The 23,085-nt window shown below is 45.2% G+C and overlaps 1 protein-coding gene across 1 annotated transcript in view; it reads right to left on the reverse strand.

Moving 5' to 3' along the window:
* The window catches only part of LRRIQ3 (leucine rich repeats and IQ motif containing 3), a 56,773-nt gene that overhangs the window by 28,245 nt on the left and 5,443 nt on the right, over positions 1-23,085 (reverse strand). Inside the window, exons 3-4 of the mRNA XM_040360698.1 lie at positions 16,261-16,584; positions 8,335-8,468 (exon numbers count right to left, since the gene is read on the reverse strand). Coding sequence (XP_040216632.1) covers positions 8,335-8,468; positions 16,261-16,584 — 458 coding nt within the window. The remainder of the gene's footprint in view (positions 1-8,334; positions 8,469-16,260; positions 16,585-23,085) is intronic.

The following is a 23,085-nucleotide window of genomic DNA, read 5'->3' on the forward strand; positions in this document are numbered from 1 at the left end:
CTTACTCTTCACTCAGACAGGCGGCTCCCAGAGGAAGACGCTGGAGTATTATCCAGATCATGGGCTCAGCTGACACTACAAGGCAGGCCCAGGCTGTCAGCTAAACAACAGCAGCAAAGCGGCAAAACACTGCAGAGGTGAAAAGTGCTCGCTGAAGAATAGGGAACTTTTTTTTCGTTCTGCATTTAAAGAGGCCCTGTCACCAGTTCTGACTTTTCTTTCTATTTTTTTTTTTTTAAAAGGTAATATAATAAATATTTGTGTCAATTTTGTTTCATTTAGCTACTTTAGTTTTTTTAACCACTTAAGACCCGGACCAAAATGCAGCTAAAGGACCTTGCCCCTTTTTGCGATTCGGCACTGCTTCGCTTTAACTGACAATTGCGCGGTCGTGCGACGTGGCTCCCAAACAAAATTGGCGTCCTTTTTTTCCCACAAATAGAGCTTTCTTTTGGTGGTATTTGATCACCTCTGCGGTTTTTATTTTTTGCGCTATAAACAAAAATAGAGCGACAATTTTAAAAAAAATTCAATATTTTAAACTTTTTGCTATAATAAATATCCCCCAAAAATATATATTAAAAAAAATGTCCTCAGTTTAGGCCGATACGTATTCTTCTACCTATTTTTGGTTAAAAAAAATCGCAATAAGCGTTTATCGGTTGTTTTGCGCAAAATTTATAGCGTTTACAAAATAGGGGATATTTTTATTGCATTTTTATTAATTATTTTTTTTTACTACTAATGGCGGCGATCAGCGATTTTTTTCATGACTGCGACATTATGGCGAACACTTCGGACAATTTTGACACATTTTTGGGACCATTGTCATTTTCACAGCAAAAAATGCATTTAAAATGCATTGTTTACTGTGAAAATGACAATTGCAGTTTGGGAGTTAACCACTAGGGGGCGCTGATGGGGTTATGTGTGACCTGAAGTGTGTTTACAACTGTAGGGGGGTGTGGCTGTAGGTGTGACGTCATTGATTGTGTCCCCCTATAAAAGGGATCACACGATCGATGACGCCGCCACAGTGAAGAACGGGGAAGCCGTGTTTACACACAGCTCTCCCCGTTCTTCAGCTCTGGGGACCGATCGCGGGACTCCAGCGGCGATCGGGTCCGTGTGCGCCCGCGACCCACGGCTGGGTACTAGTACAGGACGTACCTGTACGTACATGTGCCCAGCCGTGCCATTCTGCCGACGTATATGTGCAGGAGGCGGTCCTTATGTGGTTAAACCTTGAAAAATGAAGGGTTAATGCTCACTGCAGCTCCAAAAAAATGCTTTTTTTAAGCATTTGAGCTTTTTTTTTTTTTACTCGAAACTCTCCTCCATGTTAGCCTTCGTGTCCATGCACACTATAGGCATTTGCAGGAGTTTTAACTTGGTATTTTAAATAATAAAATTATTTATGTAATTTAAAAAAAGTAATTTGTTTCATTGTTGAAAATGCAATATATACAGTGGGGATCGAAAGTTTGGGCACCCCAGGTAAAAATTTGTATTAATGTGCATAACGAAGCCAAGGAAAGATGGAAACATCTCCAAAAGGCATCAAATTACAGATTAGACATTCTTATAATATGTCAAAAAAAGTTAGGGCCAGATTCACATACCCGCGGCGCAGCGTAACGTAAACCGTTTACGTTACACCGCCGCAAGTTTTCAGTCTAAGTGCCCGATCCACAAAGCACTTACCTGGAAATTTGCGGCGGTGTATCGTAAACACGTCCGGCGCAAGGCGGTCCAATTCAAATGGGGCGGGTACCATTTAAATTAGGCGCGCTCCCGCGCCGGACGTGCTGCGCATGCTCCCGTCGCAAATTTCCCAACGTGCTTTGCGCGAAATTACAACGCGCCGACGTTTTGTGAATCGCGACGTCGACAAAGCACTTACGCCGGGAAAAAGAAAAAATGTAAAAACAATTCAAAAGCGACGCGGGAAAGACGGGCATACTTTAACATGGTGGAGTACTTTTTCACCATATTAAAGGTGCCCTATCTTTGCAACGGAAATCTAACACTTGCGACAACGTAACGACGGGAAAAATCTTTGTGGATCGCCGTAACTCCTAATTTGCATACCCGACGCTGGTTTACGACGCAAACTCCCCCCAGCGGCGGCCGCGGTATTGCATCCTAAGATCCGACAGTGTAAGTCCATTACACCTGTCGGATCTTCTGGCTATCTATGCGTAACTGATTCTATGAATCAGTCGCATAGATACTCTGAGAGATACGATGGAGTATCTGAGATACTCCGTCGTATCTCCTTTGTGAATCTGGCCCTATGATTTTATTTCCATCATTTACACTTTCAAAATTACAGAAAACAAAAAAATGGCGTCTGCAAAAGTTTGGGCACCCTGCAGAGTTAATATCTTGTACTGCCCCCTTTGGCAAGTATCACAGCTTGTAAACGCTTTTTGTAGCCAGCCAAGAGTCTTTCAATTCTTGTTTGAGGTATCTTTGCCCATTCTTCCTTACACAAGTCTTCCAGTTCTTTGAGATTTCTGGGCTGTCTGTCACACACTGCTCTTTTAAGGTCTATCCATAGATTTTCAATTATGTTGAGGTCAGGAGATTGTGAAGGCCATGGCAAAACCTTCAGTTTACGTCTCTTGATGTAATCCCCCGTGGATTTTGAGGCGTGTTTAGGATCATTATCCATTTGTAGAAGCCATCCTCTCTTTAACTTTAGCTTTTTCACAGATGGCATCAAGTTACCATCCAAAATGTGCTGAAATTTTATTGAATCCATTTTTCCTTCTACTCGTGAAATGTTCCCTGTGCCACTGGCTGCAATACAACTCCAAAGCATGATTGATCCACCCCCATGCTTCACAGTTGGACAGAGGTTCTTTTCATTAAATTCTGTGCCCTTTCTTCTCCAAACGTACCTTTGCTCATTCCGGCCAAAAAGTTCTATTTTAACCTCATCGGTCCACAGAACTTGTTTCCAAAATGCATCAGGCATGTCTGTATGTTTATTAGGAAAGTTCAAACGCTGATTTTTGTGGTGAGGACGTAGAAGAGGTTTTCTTCTGATGACTCTTCCATGAAGACCATATTTGTACAAGTATCTCTTTATAGTGGAATAGTGTACCACAACTCCAGTGTCTGCCAGATCTTTCTGGAGGGATCGTGCCGTCAAACGTGGGTTTTGAATTGCTTTTCTCACAATCCTGCGAGCTGTTCTGTCTGATATTTTTCTTGGTCTTCCAGATCTTGCTTTAACTTCCACTGTTCCTGATGACTGCCATTTCTTAATTACATTCCGAACAGAGGATAGTGACATCTGAAAACACTTTGCTATCTCCTTATAGCCTTCTCCAGCTTTGTAAGCGTCAACTATTTTCACTTTCAGTTTTCTAGACAACTGCTTAGAAGAACCCATGGTGCTGATTGTTGGGGCAAGGTCAGATGAGTCTGGGCATTTAAAACCTTTGAGATTGACATCACCTGGTCTTCCCAGACGATGATTGAGAACAATCCATGACACTGGCAGGTCTCAGCTTTGCCAAGGGGGCAGTGCATGCTATAAATTCTGCAGGGTGCCCAAACTTTTGCAGAAGCCATTTTTTTGTTTTCTGTAAATTTGAAAGTGTAAATGATGGAAATAAAATCTAACTTTTTTTGACATATTATAAGAATGTCTAATCTGTAATTTGATGCCTTTTGGAGATTTTTCCATCTTTCCTTGGCTTCGTTATGCACATTAACCCCTTAACGCCAGCCGCACGACTATTTACGTCCACAGAATGGCACGTTCTAGCGGGTGGGGGGTCCGATCGGGACCCCCTCCGCTGCGTGCGGCGGGCGGATTCCCTCGGGGACCGATCTGGGACGACGGCACGGCTATTCGTTTATAGCTGCTCCGTCACGATCGCTCCCCGGAGCTGAAGAACGGGGAGAGCCGTATGTAAACACGGCTTCCCCGTACTTCACTGTGGCGGCGTATCGATCGAGTGATCCTTTTTATAAGGGAGACTCGATCGATGATGTCACTCCTACAGCCACACCCCCCTACAGTTGTAAACACACACTAGGTGAACCCTAACTCCTACAGCGCCCCCTGTGGTTAACTCCCAAACTGCAACTGTCATTTTCACAATAAACAATGCAATTTAAATGCATTTTTTGCTGTGAAAATGACAATGGTCCCAAAAATGTGTCAAAATTGTGTCCGCCATAATGTCGCAGTCACGAAAAAAATCGCTGATCGCCGCCAATAGTAGTAAAAAAAAAAAAAAATTAATAAAAAAATAATAAAACTATCTCCTATTTTGTAAACGCTATAAATTTTGCGCAAACCAATTGATAAACCCTTTTTGCGTTTTTTTTTTACCAAAAATAGGTAGAAGAATACGTATCGGCCTAAACTGAGGAAAAAAAAAATTTATATATGTTTTTGGGGGATATTTATTATAGCAAAAAGTAAGAAATATTGCATTTTTTTCAAAATTTTCACTCTATTTTTGTTTATAGCGCAAAAAATAAAAAACGCAGAGGTGATCAAATACCACCAAAAGAAAGCTCTATTTGTGGGGAAAAAATGGACGCCAATTTTGTTTGGGAGCCACGTCGCACGACCGCGCAATTGTCTGTTAAAGCGACGCAGTGCCGAATCGCAAAACCTGGCATGGGCATTTAGCTGCCTAAAGGTCCGGGGGCTTAAGTGGTTAATACAAATTTTTACCTGGGGTGCCCAAACTTTCGATCCCCTCTGTATGTATTTTACATTGTGTGTGACACTAGGCTGGTGATCAGTGAGTAAAAAGCTGTAAAAAAAACAGCTCATACTCACTGATCAGCAGGTGGACTTCAGCGATTCCTCTCCTCTCCTCTCCTCTCCGACAACTTCTGTGTGAGGAGAGGAGAGCCTATCGCCTAGCAACCGGCTCTGTGTTTACATGACATGATGGCTGTGATTGGACACGGCCGTCATGTGATCAGGAGGGCCTATCACAGAGCCCTCCTGCTGATCTGAGATGCGCCGTCTCTGGGTGACACGAGTGCATCATTCCTGAACGTCCACTCCGAAGGAGAGAGCGCCCGCCCGGCCGTAAATGTACAGTGGCCGGGTGGGAAGTGGTTAAAGAATTCTTTATTTAAAAATAAGGGGTATTTTTAAACATTCTAAAATAGGATAACTTCAATTTTTTTTTAACAAGAAAAATAAATAAAAAAATAATTGCTATACAGGTAGCAGCCTCATGGTGGTTTGAACCGGTGACCTGTTGCACCAAAGTGCAGCTTGATAACCACTACACCATAGAAGACTGCCCAAACACATGGAGAAATGTATAGAGTAAGTGATTGTTTAACTGTCAGATTTCTGCTGCTGCTGCAATTGCTTCTGTTTTTTTTCTATAGGGGGCATATACAATCAGCAGAACTTGTTGCTGTCAGTCAAAAGTCATATTCTTCTTAGGGACATACTAAAAGGAATGACAGAATGGAATGCCCATTGCCCATAGACTTTAACAGGGAGATGGAATGCCCATAGAGAATAATGGTACTAAGTGGAATGCCCATAGAGAATAATGGTAAAATGTAAAATTAATTTGCGACAGAGTCTTTAGACATATCGGGCTAGATTCAGATAGGTTAGCGGATCTTTAGATCCGCGTAACCTATCTGATTTACGTTACGCCTCCGCAAATTTTTTGAGGCAAGTGCTGTATTCAGAAAGCACTTACCTCAAAACTTGCGGCGGCGTATCGCAATTCCCCCGGCGGAATTCAAATTCCGCGGCTAGGGGGAGTGTAGTATTTAAATCAGGCGCGTCCCCGCCCCGTACGCAAATTTAACCGGCGTGCGTTGCTCCAAATGGCGTCGCAAGGACGTCATTGATTTCGACGTTAACGTAAATTACGTCCGGCCGTATTCGCGAATGACTTACGCAAACAACGTAAAAAATTCAAAACTCGGCGCGGGAATGACGGCCATACTTAACATAGGATACGCCGCACTTACCCCTGCTATAGCAGGGGTAACTTTCCGCCGGAAAAAGCAGAACGCAAACGTCGTAAAAAAAAGCGCTGTGCGGTTGTTCGTTTTCTGAATCGGCGTAAATGGTCATTTGCATATCCGATGCGTAAAAGACACGGAAGCGCTAAACCTAGCGGCCGGCCTGGAATTGCAGCCTAAGATCCGACGGTGTAAGTCACTTACACCTGTCGGATTTTAGGCATATCTATGCGGAACCTGATTCTATGAATCAGTCGCATAGATACGACCGGCCGGCCTTAGAGATACGACAGCGTATCAGGAGATACGCCGTCGTATCTCCTATCTGAATCTGGCCCATCAAATTTATTTTTTGCAAACCTACTTTTAAATATCATTGGCCGTGTTTAATATTGAGATTAGGTGGGATTATCATTTATTTTTTTATGCCATAAAAAGGTGAATGACAAAAGGGAATGTCCATAGAGTATAATGGGAAGAAAAATATAAACTCATTTGCACACAGATCTTGGAGACATAGCGACTTCACCTTTCCCACAGGTGTTCCTCATGTACAGTAGCAGATTGTAAGATTGAGATTATTTGGGATTACATCTGTTTTCTAAGGAATGACAGATAAAAAAATAGAAAGGAATGCCCATAGAGTATAATGGGAAGCAAGATGTGACCTGGAGTCAGAACCATTGGTCATATCAGATAGATCTTTAGCAGACACACTCTCTATGTTCAGGAATGATGTTCAAACTTGACGTTAAGAGGGATTATTATTGTTTTCTATGGAATGACAAACATAAGGAGGCTGAGTATGGTTGGGTATTGCCAGTTTCAGGGTCTTGGCAATCTTCTTATAGCCTAGGCTATCTTTATGTAGAGCAGCAATTCTTTTTTTCAGATCCTCAAAGAGTTCTTTGCCACGAGGTGCCATGTTGAACTTCCAGTGACCAGTATGAGAGAGTGAGAGCGATAACTCCAAATTTAACGCACCTGCTACCCATTCACACCTGAGACCTTGTAACACTAACGAGTCACATGACTCAGGGGAGGGAAAATAGCTAATTGGGCCCAATTTGGATATTTTCACTTAGGGGTGTACTCACTTTTGTTGCCAGCGGTTTAGAGATTAATGACTGTGTGTTGAGTTATTTTGAGGGGACAGGACAACATTGTAGCAAAGTGTCATTTCTTCAGTGTTGTCACATGAAAAGATAGAATAAAATATTTACAAAAATGTGAGAGGTGTAGTCACTTTTGTGAGACACTGTATATATATATATATATATATATATATATATATATATATATACACACACAGTGGGCTAGATTCACGTAGAGTTACGCCGGGCGTATCAGTAGATACGCCGTCGTAACTCTGAATCTACGCCGTCGTAAATTTAAGCGTATTCTGGAAACCAGATACACTTAAATTAGGCTAAGATGCGAGCGCCGCAACTGTCCTACGCCGTCGTATCTTAGGGTGCAATATTGAGGCTGGCCGCTCGTTTTCAGCGTAGAATATGCAAATGACCTAGATACGCCGATTCACAAATGTACGTACGCCCGGCGCTATTTTTTTACGTCGTTTACGTTAGGCTTTTTCGGCGTAAGGTTACTCCTGCTATTAGGAGGCGCAGCCAATGTTAAGTATGGACGTCGTTCCCGCTTCAAATTTTTTATTTTTTACGTCGTTTGCGTAAGTCGTTCGCGAAAAGGGCTGGACGTCATTTACGTTCACGTCGAAAGCAATGACGATTTGCGGCGGAATTTAGAGCATGCGCACTGGGATTCTTTCACGAACGGTGCATGCGCCGTTCGTAAAAAACGTAAAATACGCGGGGTCACCATTATTTTAAATAAAACACGCCCCCCTCATGCTCATTTGAATTAGGCACACTTACGCCAGCCCCACTTAGGCTACGCCGCCGTAAGTTAGGAGGCAAGTGCTTTGTGAATACAGCACTTGCCTCTCTAACTTACGGCGGCGCAGCGTAAATACGATACGCTGCGCCAACGTAACTTTAAGCAAATGTACCTGAATCTAGCCCAGTATATATACACAAAGTTCTTTCTCCAATGTCTTATGCAGTTATCATCCCGCAGATCCGATGCAGCGATTCCTTCCGTAGCGCTCATGCCCTCCAGATTTGACTACTTAACAGTTTATTTCCCCCAAAAGATCGGGGCTCGGGGATCTGCGGGCTCTTTATAGGAGGCCATTATTGTTATACGGCCGTGTGTTCATGGGACGCTAGGGCTCATATGCTTTATGGGAACATAAACCACTTTCTGAAATGTGTTTCTTATTTTCTCGGCCCGCTCCAAACAAACATAAAACCGTTCGGAGAGCATTCTACGTACCCCATCCTCCGCCGCGCTAAATACCCTCGCATCCATTTCTGGACAATTAGCACCGGAGAAGAGGCGGCCAGAACGCAATTGATTTTTTTAATGATTTTGCTGGTGTCTTTTGTCTCGCTTTGCACGGAGATCTCCTGCAACACAACACAAGAAGGTCATAGGAGATGGAAATTCACGCTTATTTAACCTGGACCCTTCATTAAGGCTCGCATTTCACGTGAATCAATAAAGTATATGTCGGCATTACCAAATCACATTATTATTTCGAGTAAATAAGTATCTAATTCTTGCCATCAATAACAATTGTTATTCCCCAGCTCCCAGCCTAGGCTGCCCAGGTCACATGATTTCTGCTTACCAATCATTACTGTTGCTTTTAAAGGAATTCATCTCCTTTGTAAATAGTGAAGTCAGACGGTCGGAATTTCCGACAACAAATGTTCGATGTGAGCTTGTTGTCGGAAAATCCGACCGTGTGTAGGCTCCATCGGACATTGGCTGTTGGAATTTCCGACGACATAAATTTGAGAGCTGGTTCTCAAATTTTTCCGACAACAAACTTTCTTTAGCCCTGGTTCACACTGGGTACGATTTGGAACCATTTGAGATGCGATTTGACATGTCAAATCGCATCTCAAATCGGCGGCAATTGTCGGCAATGGCACTGTCCTAATCAGTGCGACGCCGCATCTGCGATTTAAAAAAGTAGTTCCTGTACTACTTTTTGCGATTTCGGGCCGCGATTTACATTAAATTGCGGCCGAAATCGCGGCAAAATCGCGGCCGCAAGATTTTGAATTCGCAGCAGTGTGAACCTAGGCTTAGCGTTAAAAATAGCGCTATTAAAACGCTCATAAAATGCTCTTCATGCATCTCAATGGACCCTTTCACACCGAGTCCTACAAGCAGCATCTTTGGAGGAGCTTTTGGGCGCTGAAAAAAACGCTCCAAAAATTCCCCTCTCCATTGAAATGAATTGAAAGCGCTGTAAAAACGCCTTATGCCGCGTACACACGATCGGTCAAACCGATGAGAACGGTCCGATGGACCGTTTTCATCGGACCAAACCGATCGTGTGTGGGCCCCATCGGTTATTTATCCATAGGTTAAAAAAAAGCAATCTTGTTTTAAATTTAACCGATGGATTCCTAACCGATAGAAAAAAAACGATCGTTAGTAGGCACGTCCATCGGTTAAAAATCCACGCATGCTCAGAATCAAGTTGACGCATGCTTGGAAGCATTGAACTTCATTTTTTTCAGCACGTCGTTGTGTTTTACATCACCGCGTTCTGACACGATCGTTTTTTTAACCGATGGTGTGTAGGCGCGACGGACCATCAGTCAGCTTCATCGGTTAACCGATGAAAGCGGTCCATCAGACCGTTTTCAGCGGATGGACCGATCGTGTGTACAGGGCTTTACCCTTTCACACTGAGGCACTGCAAAAACGCCTTAAAACGTTAGGGTCTTAGCGGTGCTTTCCCAGCACATTGGGATTGCAGATGAGGCTTCGCTCGAATAACGCTCGAATAACGCTCGAAAAACGCTCAAACAAAAGCTTGAATAACGCTCGGAAAATGCCCCAGTGTGAAAGGGGCCTTAGGATGGAGTAAGGGAGGGTTACAGATTTTATTTTTATTTCTTTTTTGCCATTTGTGTCCCATTGTGGAGATTTCCCTTAACTTCCTGTCCCATAGCCAAACAGGAAGTGAGAGGAAATCCCTGCAAATCAAGGAAATTCCTTTGGACCCCCTCAGGTCACCAGAACTAATGGCCCCATTGGAAGATTTTCCCTCTATTACTTTTCTGGAGACAACCCAAATATGAGATTTTGTTTCACTTTCAATGATAATGATAAACAGGACCAATAGAGAGGGTGAATCTCCTTAATAGGGGCACAGACAGCAATACAAACCTGACAGGGGTTCTAATACCTCTGCATTCTATCCAAAACTAAAGAAAAAAAAAGGTTTGCCTTTAGTTATACTTTGGGGTCCAAGGTGGTGCTTGACATCTTCTGGGCTTATCTTCTATTATTTATATCTGACAGTTTAATTGCACTCCCAGAAGACGACTATCGCTGTATATCTAGGAGCCCAACGCTGATGGTTCAGGTTTTAACATCTTCAACATTAGAGCCGGCGCAGCTGCTATGCCCTTCACCCTCTCTTGCCCAATCACAGAAGCCTTTGTATTATGCAAACTCATTCAGAAGGTACAAAGGCTTCTCTGAGTGGGCAGCAGAGGGGAGGGGCATAGCTTTTATGTGTGTCTCTCTCTCCTCTCACAGCCCCAGTCATAGCTCCCAACAGTCCCTGATTTCGAAGGACTGTCCCTGATTTGGAGCAATGTCCCTCTGTCCCTCGTTCCTCATTTGTCCCTCATTTTGATCTGATCTATATAGATGTATATAAAATGCACTTTTTAGCTATCAAAAAGTGTTTTCCTTCCTTTATATTGGATTTTGGAATTTACAAATGCAGCAATTTAGAAATCCGATGAAAGGTTTCATCGGATTTCTAAATTGCTGCATTTGTAAATTCCAAAATCCAATATAAAGGAATAGTAGTGGTAAAAAAAAAGCACTTGTGGGTTTAACCAATCTTGTTTTTTTTACAATTCTCCTTTAAGGGGGCGTGGCAAAGGAGTGTGTCCTATGCCTGCATACTTTTGCTGATAGGTGTCCCTCATTCCCATCTCAGAAAGTTGGGAGGTATGCCCCCAGTGTGTGCTACAGCAGAGCCACAAACCTGTCAGATATAAATATTATAAGTTCAGGAGATGTCGTGGACCTCTTTGCACTTAACGAGATTGTGCTTTTACTTTTTACAAAGTGGCTGAATTACTGTAATTCAGCTTTAAAGTGATTTTAAAGACTTATTTTTTTTGTTTTGTTTTTAACCACTTCTGGACCAAGCCTGACACTTGTGGGTTACAAGTTAAAATCAGTATTTATTTCTAGAAAATTTAGAACCCCCAAATATTATATATTACACGGAGCCGAGATCCGTGTCATTGTCACTAGTCAGAGCGGGGAGGTACTTGTTTACACAAGCATCTCCCCGCTCTATACCACCGTGAGATGATCGCGGGGATCCCAGCGGCGATCGAGTCCGCGGGATGTGCGGTCCGACTCAAGGGTGATGGAAGCAGGGTCGCGAGCCCGCCGGCGGCGGCGCGACCAACACGGACAGGCATTTAAAGGGGACGTACAGGTACGTTGATATGCCTGTCCGTGCCATTCTGCCGACGTATATGTGCAGGAGGCGGTCCTTAAGCGGTTAAAGGGGTGTTCCAGCCTGTTTTTAAGTTTATTAAAAGTCAGCAGCTACAAAAAGTGTAGCTGCTGGCTTTTAATAAAAAGACACTTACCTGCTCCACGGTTCCAGCGACGCGCCGGCTGGTGCTCCGATCCTCGCCCCCCCTCGCTGGCCGGCGTCTTCATTCCTAGTGTGGGCACCCGGCAGTGACAGCTTTCGGCTTCACGGCTGGGCACCCACTGAGCATGCGCGAGCGGCACTGCGCATGCGCGAGCGGCACTGCGCATGCGCAAGCGGGGCGGCGCTGTCTGATTGGACAGGCGCTCGCCTACAGGGAGGGGCTGCAATAAGGCGATTAAGCTATTCGCCTTACAAGCCCCTCGGCGGAAGGAGGAAGTGGGACAGGAAGTCCCACTCTTCCTGAAGCCCCCACTCCCCCCCCCAAAAAAAATGACATGCCAAATGTGGCATGTAAGGGGGCAAGGAGTGGATTAAGCGGAAGTTCCATTTTTAGGTGGAACTCCGCTTTAATATTGATTGGACCCTGGGCAAACATCAAATATTTGCTGGCAGTGCTGGCTCAAGGGGCAGCTGTTTTGGGCCCCACAATAATGACTGGGCCCGGGGCAGCTTCCCCTTTTCCCCTGGTTGTACTGCAACCACAAAATTTGGTTTGGATACAAGTTTTTCTGTACTAGGGGAAGAAAAAGAAGGGAAAGCAGAATGTTCTTACAGATTGCACTTTATGAATATAAGATAAACAACCGTTCCGATAAAACTCATCGCAGAAAACGTAAGTTTGCTGCATTTATCAAAGAAAACGTACGGATGGAGTTATATTGTACACGACGTACGGAAAATTGTACAAAAATTGCTCTTAGTGCCTCAATTTTTATTTGTTTCTAAGAAACAAAGTAATGCAGAGAGCTGACAGCCTATAGTATACATGCATTAAAGGAAAGCCAGCCAGGATCATGGAGAGGACTATATATTTGATTGCCTGGGTCCCCGGGGGATTTCATAACCTTTAACCAGCTTACTAATGTATCATTTAACGTCTGATTCTTAAGAGGGCCGCCTGGGACCCAGACAGCATGGGAAAATAACCCGGCAGGTTTTTTTTACCGCACTCAAACCAGTAACAGAGTTTGTGTACAATGGTGGATATACCTGTGTCCTGTGCGTGTTAACCCTTTTGCTGCCAGAGACAGTTATTATTATTTTTTTACCTGTTTAAAAACATTATTTTAGGCCAGAGGTTTTTTTTAAAACACCAAACTTTTAATATATTTTCTGAAAGCAGACACCCTGGAGAATAAAATAGTGGTGGTTCTATGTCTGTGTGATGCAATTTGTATGGCTGAAATCGCATCCATTTCGCGCCGAAATGGCACAGGACCCTTTTTTTTGGTCCGCACCAGAATCAGATTGCACGGGTGTGCACCCGGGCACATCGAGTTTTAGGTACCCCGAGTCCTCCCTTTTTTGAAGCTAATTAGAGCATCTGGCTCTAATCAGGTGCTTCAAAAAACACACCCCACCATAGGAGATTATGCGCCCTGAAAGGAGGTGGTGGATAGGTTAGGCGGCGCCCATGTGCCCACAATGGATGGGCTGCCCCTGGTTTGAGAGGGGCAACCCGTCCGACGATACAAGGGAAATTTTGTATCTTCCTCAGGGGGAACCTGATCCCCCTGAGGAAGATATGAAATCTCCCTTGTATCGTCACGGGTAGGGGAGAGGACAGGACGGTGTAGGAGGTAGTTGAACTGCTTCACAGAGAAAGGACACACAATCTCATCTAAAACCCAGCAGCTTAAGGCAAATAATAGAGCGGTTCACTAAAGGCACCTAATCCATGTGAGCACTGTGTATATGGGCTTTCTTGTTTATTTAATAAACTGTGTAAAAATGATATCATGCTATGGAGCCTCTTTTTACTGTTTACATATGAGGAGCCGCTTCTTACTGTTTGCATATGCGGAGACATCACCAGTGAGCAGCCTTTGAACCATACAGCTCATCTAGAATCCTTTAAGGCTCCATTCACACCTAGGCGTTTTGTCGCCTGTAGCGCGACGCTATTGCAGCCTGAAATACGCTGGAGGGGTGATTTAACATTGTCGGCTATGGAGATGGTTCACATCTCCACGCCGAACGCCGAAACGCCGTACGCCTGAAGCTCAAAACAAGTCCCGGACCCTTTTTTCAGACGGCTTTCGGCGTTCGGCATAGCCGACAATGTAATCACCCCTCCGGCGTATGTTAGGCTTAAAAAACGCAGAGTTTTGTCGCGGCAAATCGCGGGACAAAACGCCGAAATTTGTCGCGGCAAATTGCAGTAAAATACGCTGCGTTCAGGTGTGAATGCAGCCTAAGCGGTGTTCCAACAAAAAAAATAATAAAAGTCAGCAGCTACACATACTATAGCTGCTGGCTTTTAATAATAGGACCCTTACCTGTCCTGGAGTCCTGGAGCTGTCGGGTGCTGCCGCCGCCATTGCGGGTAAGGGAACCCGGCAGTGTAGCCTTTCAGCTTCACGCCGGGAACCCTACTGCGCCAGGAATCCTATTGGCCCGGCGGCCGGAGGAGGTATCCTGTCCCCCCCAAAAGGTGCCAATTATGGCACCGGAGTGGGGGAGGAATCAGATGAGTGGAAGTTCCACTTTAGGGTGGAACTCCGCTTTAAGGTGATTCACAAGCGTGGCTGACCAAACTTAGTTGTGAGGTCACTCGCTCAGACCAAAATCACCAGGGTATGTAAACTTTTGATCAGGGTAATTTGGGTAGTTTCTATTGCCATTATGATTTAAAAAGAGTAACCACAGTTGATTGATAATAAATGGCTTCAGCCAAACACTAAGGGCTCTTTCACACGTCTGTTCCGTTCGTCCGTTTTTTGGACGTCCGTTAACGGACTGCAATGCTTTCCTATGGGATAGCGTACGTTAGCGGATGAGCATCTGCTAACGTCCGTTAACATCCGTCTCCGTTAAGCTCTGTTTTTTTGAACGGAAGAAAACCCTATTTTTCTTCCGTCAGAAAAACGGACGTTAGCGGACGATCCGTTTACCATCCGATCCGCTAACATCCGTTTTTCATCAAAATATGTAAAAAGCCCCCAAAAAAAAAAAAACGGATGAAAAAACTGATGGAAAAACGGACGAAAAACGGACGAAAAACAGATCGGAAACGGATGTAAACGGACGGAAAACGGACGAAAAACGTATGAAAAAACTGATCAACTGATGAAAAAAAAAATGATCTAAAAAACTGAGCGGACGTGTGAAAGAGCCCTAACAATGAGGCCTAGTACACACGATAGGATTTATCCGCGGATACGGTCCTCCGGACCGTTTCCGCGGATAAATCCTCTGAGGATTTTGATCCGATGGAGTGTACTCATCATCGGATCGAAATCCGCGCCAAATTTACACCGCGGTGACGTGTCGCGCCGTTGCCGCGATGATGACGTGGCGACGTGCGCGACGCTGTCATATAAGCAATTCCACGCATGCGTCGAATCATTACGACGCATGCGAGGGACGGGTTCGGACGGATCGATCCGGTGAGTCTGTACAGACCACCGGATCAATCCGCTGGAGCCGATTCCAGCGGATAGATTTGTTAGCATGCTTACAAATTTTTATCTGCTGGAAATCGGAAATATCCGCGGATAAATATCCGCTGGAACGTACACACCAGGTGATCTATCCGCTGAAACCGATCCGCTGAGATTTTTCAGCGGATGGATCCTCTCGTGTGTACAGGGCCTGAGTGAAAGAAACGTTTTTGTGTTATAATTCATATTCTCAGAAAAATGACCAAGAAATGATAAATTCTGCCAGGGTATGTAAACTTATGAGCACAACTGTATCTCTTCTGTAGGATTTTTAAGTCTACAGAGAATTGCAAGGCTGGAGATATTATCCTTTGTTCTGTATTTTTTATAGAAACACTTGAATGAACATTAGAAGATCTCAGCTCTAACAGTTGTGCATTCATTTGTATCTAGGCGCCTATATTTCCTCTAATAGTTTATCCCATAATTCATTTTTATTACCATTATTGCATGATAAAGATTATATAAGCTACTTGGACCCATTCACTATAAAAGAAAGATCTGCTGATTTTAGCAGTTGTGATATACAGTGGAACATCGGATTGCGAGTAACACGGTTAACGAGCGTTACGCAATACAAGCCCTGTATTTTAAAAAATCCTAACTCAGTTTGCGAGTGTTGTCTCGCAAAACTAGCAGGATTCAGGCCAAACCAGTGTGCAGTACCGCGTTTGGCCTGAGATGGGGGGGGGGTGCCGGAGCCAAGCGGAGCCGAACGGTGCCGATCGCAGCCAATCGGCGCCGTTTGGAAATGCATGGAAAGGCCCGAGGACAGCTCGGCTGACCTCTGCAAACCTCGGAAAGGCTCGGGAATGGAGTCTTTACGAGGATTGCCGAGGTCAGTCGAGGTGTCCTCGGACCTTGTGGAACAAATTATTTTCATTTGAATTGACTTCAATGGGGAAACTCGCTTTGATATGCGAGTACTTTGGATTACGAGCATTTTCCTGGAACGAATTATGCTCGTAATCCGAGTTTCCACTGTATAAGAAAAGTAACAAAAAAACATCTATAAGAAGAATAGACGAGACAAGGCATTACCTTGCTGGGAGCAGGCAACATGTTCAGTTGCAGTTCCGGGCTTAGTGCTTTGAATCTGCCTTGCAGGGTCCAGTCCTCGATAATTTCTTCATCGGAGATAACAAAGTGATCTAAGGCTTTTAGTGACCATATACTGTTGACCACAATATGGCGGTAGTTTTTCTGCAAGCTCAGTGGCGTGTCATAGAGGGTGAGACCCAAGAGTGCAGGACAGGTGGATAAGGATTCTACATTGCTCACATTTCCGATGCGATTGTTGTGCAGGTAAAGAAGTTTCAGGTCCTTTAAATGTCTCCAGAATTCCATCCCAGGAAGATTCTGTATCTAAAATGCACACAAATATTATAGATAGATAGATAGATAAATACCTTGTTTCCCCGAAAATAAGCCCTACCCCAAAAATAAGACCTAGCGTGAGTTTCTGGGATGGCTGCAATATAAGCTTTACCCTGAAAATAAGCCCTAGTTAAAGTCCTTGTAAAATCATGTGATCCGTTCTGTAAAAAGATTATATAATGTGCAATGTGTCTCGTTGTGTATTTTTTTTGTGTAAAATACCTTATTTACAGCGCCGTGGGGCGCTCACGTGACCTGCTGGAGCGCTTGTCTTCTCCTCCCAGCTGATGTCAGCAGTTCCTCCCTCTGCAACGCTCGGAGTGGGCTGATGTCAGCAGGTATTGTGGCCTCTCCCTCTGCAGTATTCAGAGCAGGGAAGAAGAGCTCTTTTGGGTCACGTGAACGCCCCACGGCGATGTAAATAAGGTCCTTTTCACAATAAAATTACACAAGGAGACACACTGCACATTATATAATATTTTTACATAATGGATTACATGATTTTAAGAGGTCTTTAACTAAGGTTTATTTTTGGGATTATAGAATTACTCGCATATCAAAGCGGGTTTCCCTATTGAAGTCAATTAAAACGAAAACAATGCTGACTCCTGAGCTGACGGGGGGAGGACGTTTTTTGTGCATACCATAAATAAATAAGACATCCCCTGAAAATAAGCCCTAGTGTGTTATTTGTAGCCAAAATTAGTATAAGACCCGGTCTTATTTTCGGGGAAACACGATGGATAGATAGATAGATAGATAGATAGATAGATAGATAGATAGATAGATAGATAGATAGATAGATAGATAGATAGATAGATAAATAGATAGATAGATATTGCAGTGTGTTCAGTCCTGAGGTTGCCTATGTAGTGCCTATATCGGGCCCGGCTTATTTGCCCCAGGTTCTCTTCCCATGCGGTGTACAGGTAGCCAGGCACACGACAACTCAGACAATCTTACAGCGGAGTTCCACCCAAAAGTGGAACTTCCACTTAATCCATTCCTCGCCCCCTTACATGCCACATTTGGCATGTAATTTTTTTTGGGGGGGGAGTGGGGGCATCAGGAAGAGTGGGACTTCCTGTCCCACTTCCTCCTTTCGCCGAGGGGCTGCTAAGGTGAATAGTCAGAACGCCTTTTGGCAGCCCCTCCCTGTAGGCGATCGCCTGGGACACGTGACAGGTCCCAGGCGATCGCCTGTCCAATCGGATGGCGCAGCGCCGCTCGCGCATGCGCAGTGACGCTCGCGCATGCGCAGTGGGTGCCCGGCCGTGAAGCCGAAAGCTGTCAGGGCCGGGTGCCCACACTTGGAATGAAGACGCCGGCCGGAGAGGGGGGAAAAGGAGCAGAGCCTCGGCCGGCGCGTCGCTGGAACGTGGAGCAGGTGAGTGTATGTTTATTAAAAGCCAGCAGCTACACTTTTTGTAGCTGCTGACTTTTAATAAACATAAAAAATTAATGGAACACCCCTTTAATGAAGAAGGGGAGAACAATCGCTAAGAGTAGTAATTGATGGTCGGACTTTGAGGCAAGGCGGAAGTATATATAAAAAAATATATATTTATTACAGAGTAGAAAATTTGTACAGCAATATTGGAAATAAATAAAACCATATAAATTGATAAATGAATATGGACAAAATCCTTTGACGTCGCCTACGCGTTTCGGCGTTGGGCTTCCTCAGGACGAGACAAAAGGGATTTTTGACAGTGTACAGGTATTATTTCATAGTCTAGAACACCATGGTGGATATATCCATCCAGAATGTCTGAAGCATTCCACAAGGGTATACAGGAATATCAAAAGGATGTTTTATAGGAGTTCCAAATGTATCAAAACAGTGTTGATCATCAATAGCACGGATCAATTGCACCTGCAATGGAAATCCAGTGATATCAATGGGAAAATATGCTAAGTATTCGGCAGAGAGTAAGACCAATCTAAAAATTCCGAGTATAGAAATAGAGCTGGGGCGGTTCACACTGTGTCATATACAGGCAATTGCATATCGAGAATCCAAACACAGTTTGAGTAGTCAGCAACATAGGACAATATAGTCCAAAGAGCCGGCAGCTCTTGCAGCCTGATATACGTGCGTGTGCCCCAGGGTAATAGCCCTGGGGCACACCAAGTTGGCACCAAGCCACCATTTCAATACTGGCACCTCATTTGCTCACTGCACCTTTTGCATTGAACTGTTGATTGGCAAGGGTAGAGCGTTCAGGGGTGGAGGGGGTCTAACTGCCAACTTGGATGCCACAGCCTCTTGTTCAAGCTGCTCCTGAAATCCAGGGACCCTAAGCTGGCACAACTTCATTCTGAAGATTACCGTGGATACTTGCGGATGTCTCATTGCACTATGCATCACTGGTATTGCCAGCTTAACTGTATGTAGGACCTGATAGGTTCACTGGAAATGCATCGGATCCAGCCCATATTCTAGATTTTGATCTCTGCCTAAGTTGGCACCAAGCCACCATTCCAATACTGGCAACCAGGGGCAGTGCTAGGTCTACAAAATATCTGGGGCTAGAGCCCATAGAAGCGAAGTAAAGAAAGTCATACAGTTGGGTGGGACCCCAGAGCCCCCCTCATTACATCAGGGTCCCCAGAGAGCCCCCCTTATGTCAGGGTCCCCAGAGAGCCCCCTTTACATCAGGGTCCCCAGAGCTGCTCCTCCTCTAGCATTAAATATAAGCCTCCTAAAATGTCTTACCTTCTTTAAATTCACAACATGTTAAGGAGGAGGCGGGGCACTTGCAGCAACCAGGTCTAAATGAGAAGGTTCCACATTGGCAGGGAGCAGAGTTAGATAAACTGTGGTTGGTTGATAGCAACCAACCACTGAGGAGACAGTGAGCCAGGGAGGTGTGGCAGCAGCCAGCCCAGGAAAGGACTGTAATCCAGAAAAGTTCCGCTCTCCGCTGAATGCCAGGGGTGGAGTCACGTGGTTAGTTCCTAGACGCTGGGCAGTCCTAGCAACCAACCACCACTGGAATGTCAGTCAGTGGCGAGCAGGAACCAGGACTGCTGTCAGAGTATGGCATACCTCCCAACATTTAAATAAAAAGTCCACTGCGGGACAGTTGTTGAGCGGGGGGATCGAAGTTGTTGAGCGGGGGGCGGGGTGGATGCCTCTCACCTTTGCACGGAATGTCTCCTCCCTCAGCAGTCATCGACGCGCCGCTACGGTTCCTCCACCAACAGTACTGCCTATTCAGCTCCGCCCGCCTCCTCCTATAGTACGGCTACCATTCAGCTCCACCCGCCTCCTCCTCCTCCGGGGGGTTGCTTGCAGTTGTTGAGCTTGGATCCTCTCAGTGTGGGAAATGTAACCCTTTTGCGGGACTGCGGGAATATGCAGTCAGTGCGGGAAAATCCCGCAGAATCCGTGCTTGTTGGGAGGTATGTATGGCACTGCTGTTCCCAGTAAGAGACTCTGGGCTATGGGCCCAGATTAGGGGCTATAGCCCCAGAAGTCACCCCCTAGCAATGCCACTGCTGGCAACCCATTTGCCAACTGCAGCTTATGCATTGGACTGTTGAGTGGCAAGAGCAGAGCAAAGCGTCAATATGTGTAGGGGGGTCTAACTGCCAACCCTGTATTCAGTTCAGTCTGCTCCTGGAATTCAGGGGCTCTAAGTTGGCAAAACTTTGTTCTGAAGATTACTTCAGGTAATCACGGGCGTTGCAATGCGCTATGCTTCACTGGTACTGCCAGCTCAGCCGTACTTTGGACCTGACAGGTTCACTGGAGAAGGAAGCAGAAAAAAAAAAAAAACGAGTTCTTTCTCCAGAGGAAGAAAAGTACATTTAAATGACTTTATGTTAAACATTCTTCATTCATGCAACAATGGACAACGCGGTCACCTGTTCGCGCTCATGGACCTGATTAAAAGTACTGTCAGCTGGGAGAAAGTTGAGAGGAGATAAATTATGCCGTTGCAATTAAATTGTTCCTATTGTACTTCCACGGGAAGCTTCTCTGCTTGGCTCACTAAAAATAAATGAGACGCTGGGATCTCTTTTCATCATCCTCCCTTTAAATGTGTCTAATGCCCAAAAAAGTTAGAGAGTCACCTTATGAGTTCTCCCACTTCCTGAGAAATAAGGCTCTAATTAAAGGGCGCCAATATTAAAATGATAAAAACTTTATATATAAGCCAGTTGCTTGACCTCATGAAAGAAAATTCCACTTTATTGGAAATGCACTAAATTTCATCTTCTTTCAAGACCATATAACCTCACACCCCGCCGTCTGATTGCAGAGGTTTTTTTTCATTTATTTTTTTTTTCCCCCGTAACGCCTACACAGTGCTTGTGCATCAACTGTACATTGCTCTGCTCTTTGGCTGTAAAAATCCAGATGAGACATACTTTTATAATAAAGGAGTATTAGAAAAGAACATTAATTAAAGTGTATGTAATCCCAACAATTAACATTTTGCCGCCCACGTAACCCAAATGTGTGGTGGCAAAAAGGGTGGGCTTTAACGCCTACACGTCCTTGGGTGGCCAAGGTTTCTGTGCTGAGAGCGTGCTTACTGTGCGCTCCCAGCACAGTGACTGAGCAGTCACATATAACTCCTGGTCTCTGGTAATGATTGGGAGTCGGCGGGGCCAGCTTCCGATCACATGACCACTGCGCATTGGCGGGTGGTCGTGTATTTTTTGAGGGGGTAGGTGACGGCAGGTGGATTTGTGCCACCCCCCCCAAAAAATACACAACCACCTGCCACTGCGCAGTGGTCATGTCGGGTCACAGACACACACCCCTGGTCGGTCACCAGCCCTGCACTTACCCCATCTAGGTTGCGGGCATTGCTTCCTCCGGGCGCCGGGCAGCATCTCCTGGTGCTTTATGGCGGCTTACCCTGCCTCTCCTCCCTCATCCTCCTCTGCGACCAATAGGATCACTTCTCAGCCAATCGGGTGACGGGTCTCAGGACCTGCTTCCTTATTGCCCGGGAGGAGAATCAGGAAGACAATAGCGAATATTAATTTGCTATTGTCACACAACTGGGTGGGCTCAGGGCGCAGTGCTCTGCGCCCTGAGCTCACAGGCTCAAATCATGTGCTTTTTAAAAAAAAACTCATTGGAATCCATGCGTCCAGTGCCCCACATGTAGATTAGGGGGCCCGATGCATGGATTAGGGGGGCCCCTGCACACCTTATGGACGGGCCTCCACTGCCACTCTGACAGTCAATCACAGTGGTCATGTGATCAGGCAGTCCTTCTTGCCCCTAGGCATATTACACCAGTTAAAGGGATGATAAGCCTGTGCGGAAAGGGTTAAAGTAGAACTGAAAGCAAAACTTTTTTGGATAGGGTAAGGGAGAGTTTTTTTTTTGCCATCTGTGTCCCATGGGGGAAATTTCTCTTTACTTCCTGTCCCATAGACAAAAGAGGAAATTCCTCTAAAGTTGTTACCAGTAAAAGTGTCTGCTTGGGAAGAGTTCCCCTCTATTCCTGTTCTGGTGACAACCCAAAATTTTAAGTTTTCTTTCTTTTTCACTCTCGACGATAATGATCACAGAGACAACTAGAGAGGGTAAATCTCCCTAAGGGCCAGTTCACACTGGACCGACATGCACTCCGACTTTGAGAGCACAAGTCGCATGACATGTCAAAATTAATGGTTCCCTATGAGAGCCGTCTTAACTGGTCCAGCTTGTGTCGGTCCAACTTTCCTGCACTACTTTGGTCTGATTGGACACGATTTTATCCCATTGATTTGAATAGAGGTCGCATCCAAATCGGACCATTATCTTAACCGATCCGACTTGTGGAATGCGACTTGTGCTCTGAGATCAAGTGTATGCAATGTTAGCAATGTAAAATCCCCTAAATAAATGACATACACCCTTTGGTCTGGTATGAATTTTGAGGGTAAACCCCACACCAAAAAAAAACAGTGTCCCCCCCCCCCCCCCATACCAGACCCTTATCTGAGCATGCAGCTCGGCAGGTCAGGAAAGGGGGGGGGGGCGAGAAAGTGCGAGAAAGTGCTTCTAAACCATACCAGGCCACATGCCCTTAACATGGGGGTGGGTGAACCGGAGAAAGAAGACATCGTGGAGGAAGCAGAGAAAGAAGACATAGGTGGAGGAAGCAGAGAAAGAAGACAGATTCCGAAAAGCTCCCTGCCCGCAGACCCCCACAACCACCGTCCAGGGTTGTGGGGAAGAGGCCCTTGTCCCCGTCAACATGGGGACCTCCCAGTAGCCAGCAACAATAGACCCCTCCCTCAACAGTTGATCTAACCTGTCAACAATTGACCCCACAGCAACAAAAAATATGAGCCCCCCAGGAACAATAGACCCCCCCATCCAGCAGCATTAAACCTGCCCAGCAAAAATAGATCCCAACAGCGGCGAGCATCAAAAAAACCTCCAGTGCACCCCAGCAACCCTATGCATTACATACATTCAGTGCTAGAGGTGCTGGAACTGCGTCCGTCCCCCCCCCACGCTTCCACTGAATA

This window comes from Rana temporaria, chromosome 7, assembly GCF_905171775.1.
Source record: "Rana temporaria chromosome 7, aRanTem1.1, whole genome shotgun sequence".
Lineage (NCBI taxonomy): Eukaryota > Metazoa > Chordata > Amphibia > Anura > Ranidae > Rana > Rana temporaria.